General features: G+C 42.4%; 1 protein-coding gene across 6 annotated transcripts in view; it reads left to right on the top strand.

Annotated features, from left to right (window-relative positions):
* The window catches only part of Lpin2 (lipin 2), a 71,531-nt gene that overhangs the window by 43,683 nt on the left and 13,389 nt on the right, over positions 1 to 14,459 (top strand). For all 6 annotated transcript variants that reach the window (XM_013353944.2, XM_026789484.1, XM_013353946.2 and 3 more), the window contains exons 3-8: positions 1,571 to 1,666; positions 4,829 to 5,130; positions 6,530 to 6,637; positions 7,485 to 7,608; positions 8,586 to 8,928; positions 11,125 to 11,224. In XM_013353944.2, the coding sequence (XP_013209398.1) occupies positions 1,571 to 1,666; positions 4,829 to 5,130; positions 6,530 to 6,637; positions 7,485 to 7,608; positions 8,586 to 8,928; positions 11,125 to 11,224 (1,073 nt within the window). The remainder of the gene's footprint in view (positions 1 to 1,570; positions 1,667 to 4,828; positions 5,131 to 6,529; positions 6,638 to 7,484; positions 7,609 to 8,585; positions 8,929 to 11,124; positions 11,225 to 14,459) is intronic.

Here is a 14,459-nt window from a genome sequence, read left to right as displayed (position 1 = left end):
GATCTGAAACAGTCTGTATAATGTTATTTGTGTGTGTGTGTGTGTGTGTGTGAGATCTGAAACAGTCTGTATAATGTTATTTGTGTGTATGTTTTCAGACAGATCATGATAAGTCTGGAGAAGACTTTCTCACACTTAGCGTCCGCAGTTGCCTGTAGTTGTCTGTTTCAGGTTGAAGCCTCTGGTCTCCCCGCCCACATCCACATTAGCATGTACACACACTACAGTGTTGTTGTCTTTGTTCATCTTGTGCTGGTGAGATTCATGTCACCTCTAACATTCCCAGGAAGTACAATCAAACAACAGACTCCCTGATCCTCTGGCTCTTACAATCTCCCTGCCCCTCTCCTGCAATGCTCCCTGAGTGCAAGAGTTTGTGTATACATTGGGCCTGGCTCCACAACTCTGCATTTGGGAGGTTGTGGACGTTTCTTTGATATGGACTCACTTTCCAGGTGAGACCTTGGGAAAGCTGAATTTTTCTTACATCGCTATCAGTTCTTTTTTCCCCCCATGTTTTCTATCTTGGCCAATAGTTTCCTCCTTGAATTGTTCATTTTTATAAACTGTTACATGAGACACGTTCAGTCAGTGAAGTGCTTGTTCTACAAGCACGTGGAGCCAAGTTTGATTCCCCAGAACCAGTGTAAGTACTGGGCATGGTAGCATGTGCTTGTTGGTATCAGCTCTGGGGAGACAGACAGATTCCTAGGCTTTCTGCCTAGCCAGCCTGCCCGAATCAGGCAAGCCCAGGTTCCAGTGAGAGGCCCTGTCTCAAGAAAGATGAACAGTGCCTAAAGGACTCACAGCCTGAGTTTGATCTCTGACTTCCATGCACACACATGTGCATATGCACTCACACATACAAAGATATACATACATGTACGCACATATACAAAAGTTAGCTATCTATAACCACATGCCCCCAAGCTTTGCTCTGTGGCTGAACTGAATAACAAAACGCAGTGACAGTCACCAGCAGACTTCGCAGAAGACCAGTGACTGCTCGTTGGTCCTTACAGCATCTGTTGTTGCATAGTGACCTGGGATAAAAACCTAGCAGGGAATTCACACAAAGCTCAATACGAGGGTACTGAAACATTTTAATGTTTGAATTCTGTGAGACAAGCCCTATTGTGCTGTCTATAACTTGGGAAACACAGAAATGTTTGTTAACAATATTTCTCACATTTTGCAAAATTCGGCAGGTTAAGCTGGGCGTGGTGTCTCAGACTTGTAACTGCAGCACTTGAAAAATCTTAGTCTGAATTTTGTGAGTTGAACAGCAGGATAGGCAACTTAGCAGGACCCTGTCCCCCAAATAGAGAAAGAAAAGAAAATCTAGAGACTAAGCAATAAATTTTAAAGTGCTGTGAAAACATTTCTTTCGATTCTCTCCCAGTACCCAAGTTTATTTCTTTCAGGGGTGGACTTGGGCTGGTAACAGTGTTTCTCTGGGCTATATCTCTAGAAACCCAGTGCCGCATTTGGCGTGTGAGCCAAGAATTGAGGTTTAGGTTAGCCTAGATGAAAGGTTCTTTGTGCTGAATTGTGTGTGCTTCCTCCCTAGATTGATATAGAGATCAACGGCAGTGCGGTGGATCTTCATATGAAATTGGGTGATAATGGAGAAGCCTTCTTTGTGGAGGAGACTGAGGAAGAATATGTAAGTCTCAAAGGTCACGGCCCCTGTGCACATTGTGCCGGCTTCTAGAACCCGTCTCAGAACAACTGCTCAACTCTTCCCATGCTTGTGTGGATGATTGTTACTGCCTAGCAGGCTTTCTTTACATGTTGAACTAAACCCAAAAAAAGCTCACACAAGCTTTCAGGGTTTGGAGACTGTCTAGTATCAAAGGGCTTTCCTACTTCATGTTCACTAAAGCTTATGACTTGACTTGAATTCATTCAGCTCTGCCTTGAGATGGATCTCTTAAACAGTGTGTGAGTATGTACATATGTGACATTTAGATTCGAAAGACATGTGTGCAGGGCCAGAGAGATAGCTCAGCCGGTAAAGACACATTCCAGATAGGCAGTGTGACAATGTGAGTTTGGTATCTAGAGCCATATAAAGATGGAAGGAGAGAACTTCTCCAGAAAGTTGTCCTCTGATGCTGTACTGATGCTGTGCCACCCACCTGCCCCCCCATACTAATAAGGTTTTTTTTTTTAATGATTCTTTTGTTTGGTTAGGAATACTATACCCATGACCTTAAGAGCCACTGAATTATGATTTCAAGAGTTAAATTAATTGGCCTATGTCATCTTGCATATTAGTGTACATGTGACTTCTTCTATAAGACAACACATCTGTACCAGCCCCATGTCCTTGTGCAGTCTGGGTATTCCTGAGTGGGAACAAAAACAAACTCTTCTTGATGTAGTCAATATGGCTCTTTTTAAAAACCCTGTAGAAGCATCACTATCTTTTTCTGTACCGGCGTAAATGAATGCAGTGCAGATATAAAGGAATATTTACAACTTTAATGATAAACTTACAGAACCTAGGTTCCTGCGTAGCCCAGGAGGTAGGAAACAAAAGGGAGGCCCCGCCTCCTGTGCGCCCAATTTATCCCTACGCATTCGCCCAAAGCAAACCCGCCCCCTAAAAGGGGCTGGCTCAACCCTACATTTTTCCATAAGAAATTAAATCTTAGAGCAAAAATAAGAAGCTTCAAGTTATTTGGATACAGAGACTTTGGGGGTTTGAAGATGAACTACTAATTTGATGTTATGAATTCACAAAGAGAAAAATGACAACAAAAATAACAAATAGCAAAACAAGATTATGTTGGTTGCCTTTTTTCTGAGCTTGGGAAAGAGCTCCAGTGTAGGCACTGTTCTGTGGGGTAGCCCTGAGGTAGTGCAACTTACAAAGGAACCTTATCCTGTTGTCTTCCTGGACATCTTACTGGTGTTGTAGTACCTCATTTGCATTTATAATAAACACAGTTTCACCTCCTCAGAAGCAAAGGCAAAGAGCAGAGTAAGGCATCATAAGCATAATTGTTTTTGATGTTTCCGAACATCAGATGTAGGCCCTATCACTGACAATCATTATGTAAACCAGTGATCCTTTGCCTGCTACAGGGCCTGCCAGCAGTTCTGTTTAGAGTCTGCTTTAGCAAGGTCAACTCGAGAGCATCAACTTTGCAAAACTTTGTCTGTTTCATATATGACTAAATAGACTAGATTTTCCTATACAATTGTAAATTCTAAGACAGCCAGAGCTACATACTAAGGGCCTCTTTAAAATAAAAATAATACAGCAAAAAAAGTCCCAATTCATCCTACAAATATTAGATTACTCTTCTATGAATAAATAATAATAAAATAAGACCTGCTTTTTAAAAAAAATATTTAATTATTTTGTATACAGTATTCTGTCTGTGTGTATGCCTGCAGGCCAGAAGAGGGCACCAGACCTCATTACAGATGGTTGTGAGCCACCATGTGGTTGCTGGGAATTGAACTCAGGACCTTTGGAAGAGCAGGCAATGCTCTTAACTGCTGAGCCATCTCTTCAGCTCAAGACCTGCTTTTAAAGGGGATTAAAAGTTAACAAAAACCCTATTAGGTGATGGGGTTTTGTTTTGTTTTGTTTGGATTTTTGAGACAGGGTTTCTCTGTAGCTTTGGGGCCTGTCCTGGAACTAGCCCTGGTAGGTCAGGCTGGCCTTAAACTCCCAGAGAACCTCCTCCTTCTGTGTGTGTCCCCTCCTCCCCACCCCCCCAACCCCATAGGTGCTGTTTATTTAGTTTTTGTTTATCTGACTTTTTGACCATTATCAACATTCCTTTTCAGTCAGCAATTCCGAAACAACCCCTCTTTTTAACAGTTTCCAAGGTGTAGATTTTCCTGGTTTATCGAATCGTCTTATTGGTAGATGTCTTAATTATGTTTCTATTGCCGTGATCTATTGTGTGAACCATGAAGTTCACCCTACAGCTTACTTCCTTAAGAGAAAGTTAGAGCAGGACCTGGAGGCAGAAACTGAGGCAGAGGCCTTGGAGAATCGCTGCTTACCAGAGTGTTCCTTACGGCTTATTTTCCTATACCAGCCAGGACCACCTGCCCGCAATGGGCCAGTTAATTTGTGCTTGTCTACCTCTCCTTTCTTCTGATTGAAATAAATGATTGAGAAGTTCACTAGATTTAATTTATTCAGTATTAAGTTGAAAAGTTTAATTATTCTGAATATCAGGCTGCCTTTTCTTCCTCTGAGTTCCTGAGAGGATACTTGGATCGAAGTGTTCTGATTTCCTCCATTGTCGGATGTTGCCTCTGTCATGATCACTTCCTCACTTGGCTCTAAATCCTGCCCCGCTGCCCTTGTCAGATGTGGTCTTGGTCTTGGCCTCTGCTTCACCAGGTTCTTACATCTCATCAGTCCTTGTAATACTCAGCACACTGCTGCCACTTTGATAGCTCTTTGTACAGAATTTAATCAGCTCAGATTCTTTTTGTTGTTTTTGTTTTTCAGGATAGGGTTTCTTTGTGTAGCCCTGGCTGTCCTGGAACTCAGCTACTAGGCTGGCCTTGAACTCAAGGAGATACTCTTGCCTCTGCCTTCTTCTTACTGGCACTAAAGGCATACTCCCCCACCGCCTAACTAATTGGCTCAGAATTTAATTGCAGGCTTTTCATCTTCAGTGCGGCTCTGAGAAAGACTCAGTTACATACTGAAATGAACTCACGTTTATTTAAGTCTACCTTTACGGACTATGCTCTCTTACCCCTGTGAAAAGTTGTATACTTGAGAAATTAATTATTGTTCTGATAACTGTCCAGTTTGTTGTAGGTAACTTTTCTTTTATTCTTTAAGGAGAAACTACCTGCTTATCTTGCCACTTCGCCAATTCCTACTGAAGACCAGTTCTTTAAAGATATTGACACCCCTTTGGTGAAGTCAAGCAGAGATGAAAGGCCATCTCAGAGCCCAGATACTTCTCACACCTTGGAAACAGAGACAGTTTTTGCTCCAAGTTCTGTGAAAAAGAAGAAGCGAAGGAGAAAAAAGTGCAAACAGGACAATAGGAAGGAGGAACAGGCGGCTTCTCCTGTCGCAGAAGACGTATGTGATGTGGGTGTGAGCTCTGATGATGAGAAGGGAGCCCAGACAGCAAGGTGAGGTTCCCAGTCTGGACAGGGGCTTGTGCACCAGCTAGTAGCTGCTGCTACTCTTGAAGGTGTGTAGTGTGAGTCTGATGCCCTCACCCAACTGTTTATTGTGGGATCAGTGAAGGAAGCATCACATCCCACTTACTGTCAGATCTGGTGTGCTGCTAGTGCTCTTCAGGACAGTCTGGAGGCGTGCCTCGTTCCATTGAGTACATTTCAGAAAAGAGACTGTTGGCTCCTACTGAGCACTTCGCTGGGAGTGCGCAGATTCAAGTGGGAGCATTATAGTCCAGTTGTGTAGCTTTCCAACCCTAGGGTCTTTCCCCCTCCCCTTCCTCTGCACCTTCCCTGCCCCTTTGTCCTCCTCTCCCTCATTCTCCCTCTCCCATCCTCGTCCCCGTCCCCTTCCCCTCCTTTTCCCTTCCCTTCCCCTTTCTCTCTATTCCTGTCTTCTATGCCCTCCTCTCCCCTTCCTTCATTGCCTGCCCCATCCCTCCCTCCTCCCCTTTCCTTCCCTTCCTATCCCATTCTCTTCCTTATCCCCTTTTCTGCTTCCCCCTCCTTCCACAGGGTCTCACTGTAGAGCACAGGTTGGCCTCAGACTCATAATCCTTCTGCTTCCAGTTCCTGAGTACTGGAATTGGTATATACCAATACACCTGGCATCCCTTCTCAGGTTCTTATATTTGGTATCAGACCTTTTCCTGGGCAACAGAGTTTTGTTTTGAGTTTATAAGTTAAAGGAGTTTCAGTTTAAGTGGGAGTTTCTGATCACTACTTACATACCAGTTACTCAAAACCTGTAACACTTTTCAAATCAGAACTACCTGAAATTTCAAGGGAGCAGTTTAAGGCAGAATGTGCATTGTCTTCTCACTTAAGCTAGAATTTTCTTCCACCTGTTTGATTGAGCACTGGACCCAAGCACTGGAAGGACATCCGTGTGATAGTGGTTGAAGAACAAATGGCAGTTTCTTTTTGTGCTCTTAGCCCACCAAATTAAGTGGTGTGATTCCAGTTTACATTTAACACACTATCTTGAGTGTTCTATAAGAAGCTCTTAAACCTGCGGGATTGTGCCTTATGCTTTCCAGAGATTTCCACATGCTACCCCATATGAACCTCATAATGACGTGTGATAAATTCCCTAATGATGAAAAGTGAAGTCATAGCTTTTACTTTGGACAATTTATTGTACTAAATGGAGCAACATCCCTAGCCTATCTGAAATTTTTTAATCACATTTATTTTATATCCTTCTATGATATGGCTACTGGCTATCCTCCAGTTATATGGCTTTGGTCATACCTCCTTGATCATGTTAGCCTTTTCCAGAAGATGCTGCTAATCATGTTGATAAGAGACTTGTTGGTACCCATTTTTGCTCTCTTTTTCCCTTTTGTAGAGGATCTTCAAATGCTTCCTTAAAGGAAGAAGACTATAAGGAGCCTCCACTCTTCCATTCCGGGGATCACTATCCCTTATCTGATGGAGATTGGTCCCCATTAGAAACGTGAGTATCTCTGAAATTTCTGTTTTCCTAAAGGAAGAGGGGGGGTACATATTAGTAGCTTTTATGTTATTTGATAGTAATAACACTTTCTGTTTATATAATAGTAGAGTAACCATCAGGTAAAATTTAACATGAATATGAACTGTTTTTAACAACCATTTTGTTCGTAAATTTAATCTTATTCTGATGGTGTTTGCTAGTTATAAATCTGAATAATTAGGATAGAATTTGCTCTCCTACTGTTAAATTCTATTATTTGGTGTCAAATAAATAATGTAGTGAAAGAATGTATGGTCATACTGTTCATTTTCTGTGATCAAACCTTCAGAATTTAAGTGATTTTTTAAGTTTATGTATTTTATGCATAAAATTGTCTTGTCTACATATATGTCTGTGCACCGTATGCATGCATGGTGCCTACAGAAACCAGAAGAGGAAGTTGGATCCCCTAGGAGGTTAGTTACAGGTGATTACAGTTAGCAGATGATTGTGAGCTGCCATGGATTCCTGGGAACTGGACCCAGGTTTTCCAGTTCTTTCCCACTGAGCCATTTCTGCAGCCCATGTTAACCGATTATTAATCGTCCTTCCTGTGTGTTTTCTGTCTTACAAAATTAACTGTGTCATTGATTTCCTGTGAGACGCAAACATTATGGAGGGCCTACAGGAGACCTGGAAAGTCCTTAATAATCACTGTCATTTTTACTTTAGTAAAGACCTCAAGTGGAGTGAGCAATTGATGTTTCCCTCAGTGGAGAGTCTGTACTTGTAGTTGACATATTCACACTTACATTTACTTTTCTCTCCACACTGAGCCTTGTTTTTCTTTGTTCTTGTGTGTTTGCAGCACTTATTCCCAGGCTATGTGTCCTAAGAGTGATTCAGAGTTGGAGGTGAAGCCCGCCGAGAGCCTGCTCAGATCTGAGTCTCACATGGAGTGGACGTGGGGCGGGTTCCCAGAGTCTACCAAGGTACTGGGACTTACTGGAAAGACTAGGATGTGTCTGAGTATGGTGCAAGGAGGCCACTTGTTCATCCCAGCAGCCTGGCTAGCTTAGCCCTGAAGTAACCACGCAGAAACTGTATTAATTAAAACTGCTTGGCCCATTAGCTCTAGCTTCTTATTGGCTAACCCCTACATCTTTATTTAACCCATTTCTGACAATCTCTATATCACCACGAGGTCGTGGCCTACCAGAAAAGTTTCAGCACGTCTACCTCCAGCCACGGGTCCATGGCGTCCCTGACTCTGCTTTCTTCCTCCCAGAATTCAGTTCTGTCTTCTCCGCCTACCTAAGTTCTGCCCTATCAGGCCATGGTAATTTCTTTATTTATTAACCAATGTAAGCAGCACCCAGAGGGGGCTCCCACATGATGAATAAACACCAGTAAAAAGCCTTTGCTGTTAAACGAAGGAAGCAATTTCTTATTGAGCTCAGAGCATAATGATGGCATTGCCCTCTTGTGGTTGAAAGATAAATAAAAATTAACATTTCTTTATAAAATTTCCATTGTACACTTATAACTTAATACAATAATATCTTTAGTGTTTCTACATATAACAAATAATGCTGATTAGAAAATTTTAAAGATACCTAAAAGAAACTAGAGTTTCCACACTGAAAAATTAAATCCCGAAAGTTAGGGTAGGATCTCACTCAGCTGGTGAAGGTTTGCCTGCTGTGCTCTAGACAGTGGGCAGGAGGAAGTTCATAGACTTTTCAGCTGCTCACGATGAGGGAGTAATGTACTGAAAGATCCGTTTCTTGGAAGAAAATCATTTAAATCCCATGTTGAATTCAGTTTTGTAAAAACAGAAATTGACTTGTTTATATGACTGAGTGCTTTAAGTTGCCTTAAGGAGCAGTAGGGTCATGAATGAAGTTTTTATGTGTGCTATAAGCTGTTTCCCTCAAGATGAGCATTTTTAAACAATTCATATTTGCAGGTCAGCAAAAGAGAAAGATATGACTGTCATCCAAGGACAGCTACAATTACACCGTCGGAAAACACTCATTTTAGGGTCATTCCCAGTGAAGACAGCCTCATAAGAGAAGTCGAGAAGGATGCTACTGTTGAAGATACTATCTGTACCATAGTGAAACCCAAACCCAGAGCCCTGTCTAAGCAGCTGAGTGATGCAGCTTCTGCTCAACTTCCTGAACTGCCTCTCGAGGCTCCTCAGACTTCATCTATGTTAGATGCAGACCATGTTCCCAGTCCATCCTCAATAGACGCTCCCTCGGAATCCAAACCAGCTGCTAAAGTAGACTCACCAACAAAGAAGAAAGGTAATTGTGTGTTTGACATCACACAGCATCAGTGGATGATCTATTATTTCAGTGTCTCACATACTTTGAGACAGCTGTCTTTGTGATCTCCAGTCAGAACATGTCCCAGACTTCATGGTGATGACTTACCCATGTGACTTCTCTTATTTCTCTTACTCTCTAAATTCCGAACAAGATGGTAAGTGTCCTTCTATTAGTTTCTGAGTCAATACTCAGTGGACCTCTAAGAAGTACTTACTAAGAAAGTAAATGAATTGTGTTCTAATCAGTTGGTGAGTACAGTGATAGTACCACTGTCGGTGTGAAGAGATCATATGTATGTTCCCCAGGTACACTAAGTATCTGTGCTATGCTTTTGTTTTGTTTTGTTTTTCAAGACAGGGTTTCTCTGTAGCTTTGGAGCCTGTCCTGGAACTAGCTCTTGTAGACCAGACTGGCCTCGAACTCACGGAGATCCACCTGCCTCTGCCTCCCAAGTGTTGGAATTAAAGGCATGTGCCACCACCGCCCAACCTGTACTATGCTTTTAAACTAAGGTTCTACCAAGATTCATGTGCTGTCTTTGATTATTAACTAAATATGCTAGTGAGTAAAATCTTAAATGGCCTTTTGCTTAAATAAAAGTAAAAGTAGAATGGAGAAAAAATATTTTCTCAGACATCTGCTTAGCTAAAGGAAAATTTTGTAGGTTTCGTATGGTTTAAAAATAAATACCTACGGGAGGTTGGAGAGATGGTTCGATGGTTAAGAATACTGGCTGCACTTTGAGTGACCTAGGTTTGATTCCCAGCATCTACATGGCAGCTAACAATCATCTGTGATTCCAGTTCCTGGGGACTCAGTGCTCTCTTCTGGTCTCTGGGCACCAAGCACATGGCCATATATCAGGCAAAACACCATACACCTAAAATAGAAATATTTTTAAGTGTCCACTAACTATTGGTGCTTTCTTTCACTAATTTCCCTCCTAAATTGGTGTGGATGAGCCCAGCCCTTGGCACAACTCCTTACTCTGTATCAATTGTCTCAGTAAGAGTCAGAAACTATACACATTGAATGATGACTTGGAGCCCTTATCTAAGGAAGTAAACCTTACCTAAAACTGCCTGTCTTATTAGCTGAGTGCCTGCTTCACTTTGAAGACAAAAAGGAAAGGAGCATGGAACATTCCATTTTGACAAACTGATACAGACTCAGATCATTCATAAATGAGTTGTCAAAAATAAGACTGTGGCTGTCAAGGGGATCTGTGACCAAATCTGATGACTAGCTGACAGTGACTCTCAGAAATGTACACCAAGTATTCTGATGTAAGAACTGTTAAGGGGCATGACCAGGTCTTGTATGGTAGATGCTTTGGTTTGGTCTACGACACTGTAGGAATTCACAGGGATAGGAGAAGATTCCTACTGTTGTCTAGCTTTACTCTCTTCACCGCCCCCCACTTGATTATGAAAGTTTTATACATACTGTGGTGCATCACTTAGTGACAGAGCTATTGTCTGAGAAGTATGTCATCAAGCAATTTAGTATTGTTTTTTACTCAGTGTAAATCAGACTTGTCCTCTTGGTGTAGTCAGGAGATGCAGGAAACGTGCCAGGATGCTGTTGCTAGTATATGATGACATACTGTTTTAGATTTTAGTAGGTATATGGGAGTATGCCCCAAACTAATAGTAAATGTATAAGTAAGTCGCTTTCATCATTATCAAGCATTATATCATGTACATCATTAGATTGCTATACTAACAGGACTAGCGATGCCATAGGTTCATTTACTCCACCATCATTACAAACATGGTATGTTACCCTAAGACACTACTGGGTACCACCATTATATGTGCATCCACTGAAGTATCCTTATGTGGTGTGGTGCACAGCTGTGTCTCCTTGCCATCTCCTGACTCACAAACAGCAAGTTCTAGACATTGTGACATTTCTTCCTTAAAGACCCCAGGACATGCCACCTAAGTATATTCTCTGTAGAACTAAAGTACTATTGACAGATACACAGAGAAAGAAAGAAGCAGGCCAAAGTGAGGACAAGGGCAAGGCAGTAACCCTTCTAGGAATTGATCCTTGGACCTTGCTTTAGGTGGATAGTGGCCCATTCTGTTTAGAAAACTTCGTGCTATTGCAGAGTTGGTAAATAGAGAACAAATTCTTATCTCTGGTGTGTTTTTCTTTTAATAACAGGTGTCCACAAAAGAAGTCAGCACCAGGGCCCTGACGACATTTACCTTGATGACTTAAAGGCTCTTGAGCCTGAAGTGGCAGCTCTCTATTTCCCTAAAAGGTAGTGTGTGTTTGTGCGGTGAGTTGTGAACAACTTGAGAAACTCCAGTTGTTTCATCTGAGCAAGAGGAACAGGGTGATGGTCTTTAGCTAAATCTGCTTATGCTTCGGGTTGGGGAAGCTCTCAGATAGTGTGTGTTGTTTGAGTACAGTGACTTGAAAATAATGTGTTGTTTATGAAACATTTAGTACAATAAGGAGAGAGACCTGCGTAAGAGAGGTGTGTGTGTGTGTGTGTGTGTGTGAGTGTGTGATGCTGGTGCTACAGTGCACACTTGTGGAGGGCAGAGGACAGCGGGGTCGGTCCTCTCTGCACTCCACAGGCTGTCAGGCTCTCTCAGCAAGCACTCCACCTGCTTACCCATCCTGTGGGCCTAGTTTAGTGCTCTTTATAGTCGTTAATAACAAACTAAATACACTTGAGGAATTCTTTGGCATTTGTTTCATTTGTGTGTTTTAAACAGCACATTTTAATTTACAAACATTTTACAAAGAATTTCTTCACTCCTTTGAAGAATGTGAATCCACTTCTGAACCTGAGTCTTATAAGGCCCCATTCTCGGGGACCCTGTGTCCCCATAGTGGCCATAGTCCCTACCATGTCACAAAACCATTCTTCCTATCCCTCATTATTTTAAGGTAACTCAACCATGAACCTCAAACACAATGTATGTTAACCGTGTTCCCAAGTTCATTTTATCCTAAAAGGAACTACTACTTAATATACTGATTATAAAACTTAATTTTATTCTCAGAAAATGTGGTTTGAATTTACTATGCACTATATACAAGCATTGTTTTATATGATTTATTGGGAAAACTTACTTCATTTTTTACTTGGAATGGAAAATGAGATTGATATAAACATATTTACGATTTTTAACAGATATTTTTGAGAGGTTCTTTTTTTGGTTTTTCGAGACAGGGTTTCTCTGTGGTTTTGGAGCCTGTCCTGGCACCAGGCTGGCCTCGAACTCATAGAGATCCGCTTGCCTCTGCCTCCCGAGTGCTGGGATTAAAGGCGTGCGCCACCACCGCCCGGCTTTTTGAGAGGTTCTTAAAGTTTGTTCATAACTCTGTATAGTAGACTATCTTAAAATACCCACATACTTTATTTGAAGTAATGGGTTTTTATAGATGAAAAAATTGAAATTGGTCCAGTTTTTTTAAGGGTAGAAAAAATTAAAATGTGATCTGTTAGAATTATGGCTTTCTCTCATTTCCCAGTCCTTTTACTTTAGTTTTATATTTGATTTTTTTAAATATCCCTATTAAAAAATAGGGATCAAGGCCAAGCATGCTGGCACACACTTCAATTTAACCCAGCACTCAGGAGGCAGAAGCAGGGAGATTTCTGTGAGTTAGAGGCCAGCTTGGTCTACATAACGAGTTTCAGGGCAGCCAGCTGGAGTTACATAATAGAAAAAACAAAGGAAATAGTCACTAATGCAGTGGAACTTGGTTATAGTTTTGCTGTTGATTAGCCACATGTAGCAGAAGGACTGAAAACTGGGGCATGTCATAGGCTCTTTTACTGCATACGAGTGTGCTCTGTTGTGACTGTCACTCTATATTACTAAATAGTCATAATTTTACAGCTGATGTTCACACGTGTCCCATCATTCCTGTGGGTTTGGCAGCATGCTGAGTCAGAAGGCAGCCCGCATGTTGACATGCCCTTCTGGCTGGATGACACCAGCTGCCGTCACTGATAAAGCTCCCTGTCTTACTGTTGGGCTAGCGTTCCGTCACTAGTGTTGGGAGGCCCACACACAGGCCTTCCTCTGTCTCAGGCTCTACAGAGGAACAGACGGGGACAGGAGGAGTGTGAGACCGCTGTCTCCCACTTCCGTAGCTTAGTCAGGTGCTGACAGAGACCTCTCATGTTAGAGTTTTCTCCAAGTGTGACTGTGCCTCCCTCTCTCCCGCATGAGTGGCTGCATTGCCATATCTCAGTGGGCGTGGCTTTTGTGAGGAGACCACCTCTCTGTCACTTTCCTCTTAGTTTGAAGGTGTGCATTGCTAGTAAGGAAATTCCCCAAACATAAACAACTTCCCGTGAGAACACGCCTGCATTTCTCCACTCTGCTGCCGCCTGCTCCTCAGCCCTTAGATGTTTCCAGGAGTACACGTTCATGTCACCAGGTGTGCCATGTTTTGTGAAAGACCCTGGCTTCTTGGGTTGGTGGTGTGACTTAGCAGCCAAGTGCCTGCCTCGCCACACATGAGGCTCCTGGGTTCAATCCCCAGTTCTCAAAAAAGGAGGGAGAGCTGGCTTCTAGGTGAGCAATCCGAGCATCTCAAATATTAGAGTAGTTTCCATTGTGACCAAGAAACGTGACGTGCCATCTCCTTACTTCACATTTAAGCTCCGTTCAGTCCAGTGTGCGCTCCTTCTGGCACCAAGCTTTCTGTGCCTTGTCTCAAAATACTCTCAGAGTAGTGAGGTTCAGGCCTCGCTGCTATACAGACAGTCTGCATTATACTAGAGGGTCAGGCCTCCTGAGTACTTTGTCCTTGAGTGTTTCTGCTTTTAAATTAGGCTAGTTTGGAATAGTATTAAGATGAATTCAGGAAAGCCTTGGATTTTGTTTTCAGAACACAGCTTTGGACTTAGTAATTTTCTACAGACTATATATTACCATGCCCTTTTTCTTGGAATGCCGTGATCAAAGGGCTTCCAAATGTCAGATTTTTCTTAACTGTCCTGTTATTTCGTTGTGGCAATTTGAGTAAGTGCTTTTAACTCTTCTACCCCTTTAGTTACAGTCAGGAAGGCCCAAGTTGAAACGCTGGCACCATGAGAAGTATTTACTACATTTGTAGTTAATTTCTTAGTCCTCAGATTCCTGCTGCTGTCATTTATAATGTGAGGCTTTTTGTTGTTTTGTGTTTGTTTTTCGAGACAGGGTTTTTCTGTAGCTTTGGAGGCTGTCCTGGAACTAGCTCTTGTAGACCAGGCTGGTCTCTAACTCACAGAGATCACCTGCTTCTGCCTCCTGAGTGCTGCATGCACACTGCCACCCGGCTATTTTTTTTTTTTATTGAGACAAGGAAAAAAATAGTTTCCCCCTCCTCCACCTCCTCTCCCCCTCCCTCTCCAGTCCAAAGAGCAGTCAGGGTTCCCTGCCCTGTGGAAAGTCCAAGGTCCTCCCCCCTCCGTCCATGTCTAGGAAGGTGAACATCCAAACTGGCTAGGCTCCCACAAAGCCAGAACATGAAGTAGGATCAAAACC

Source organism: Microtus ochrogaster, unplaced genomic scaffold (assembly GCF_000317375.1).
Source record: "Microtus ochrogaster isolate Prairie Vole_2 unplaced genomic scaffold, MicOch1.0 UNK20, whole genome shotgun sequence".
NCBI classification, from domain to species: Eukaryota; Metazoa; Chordata; class Mammalia; order Rodentia; family Cricetidae; genus Microtus; species Microtus ochrogaster.
Note: the sequence above shows the minus strand (reverse complement) of the source record. Positions and strands in the feature narration are given on the sequence as shown.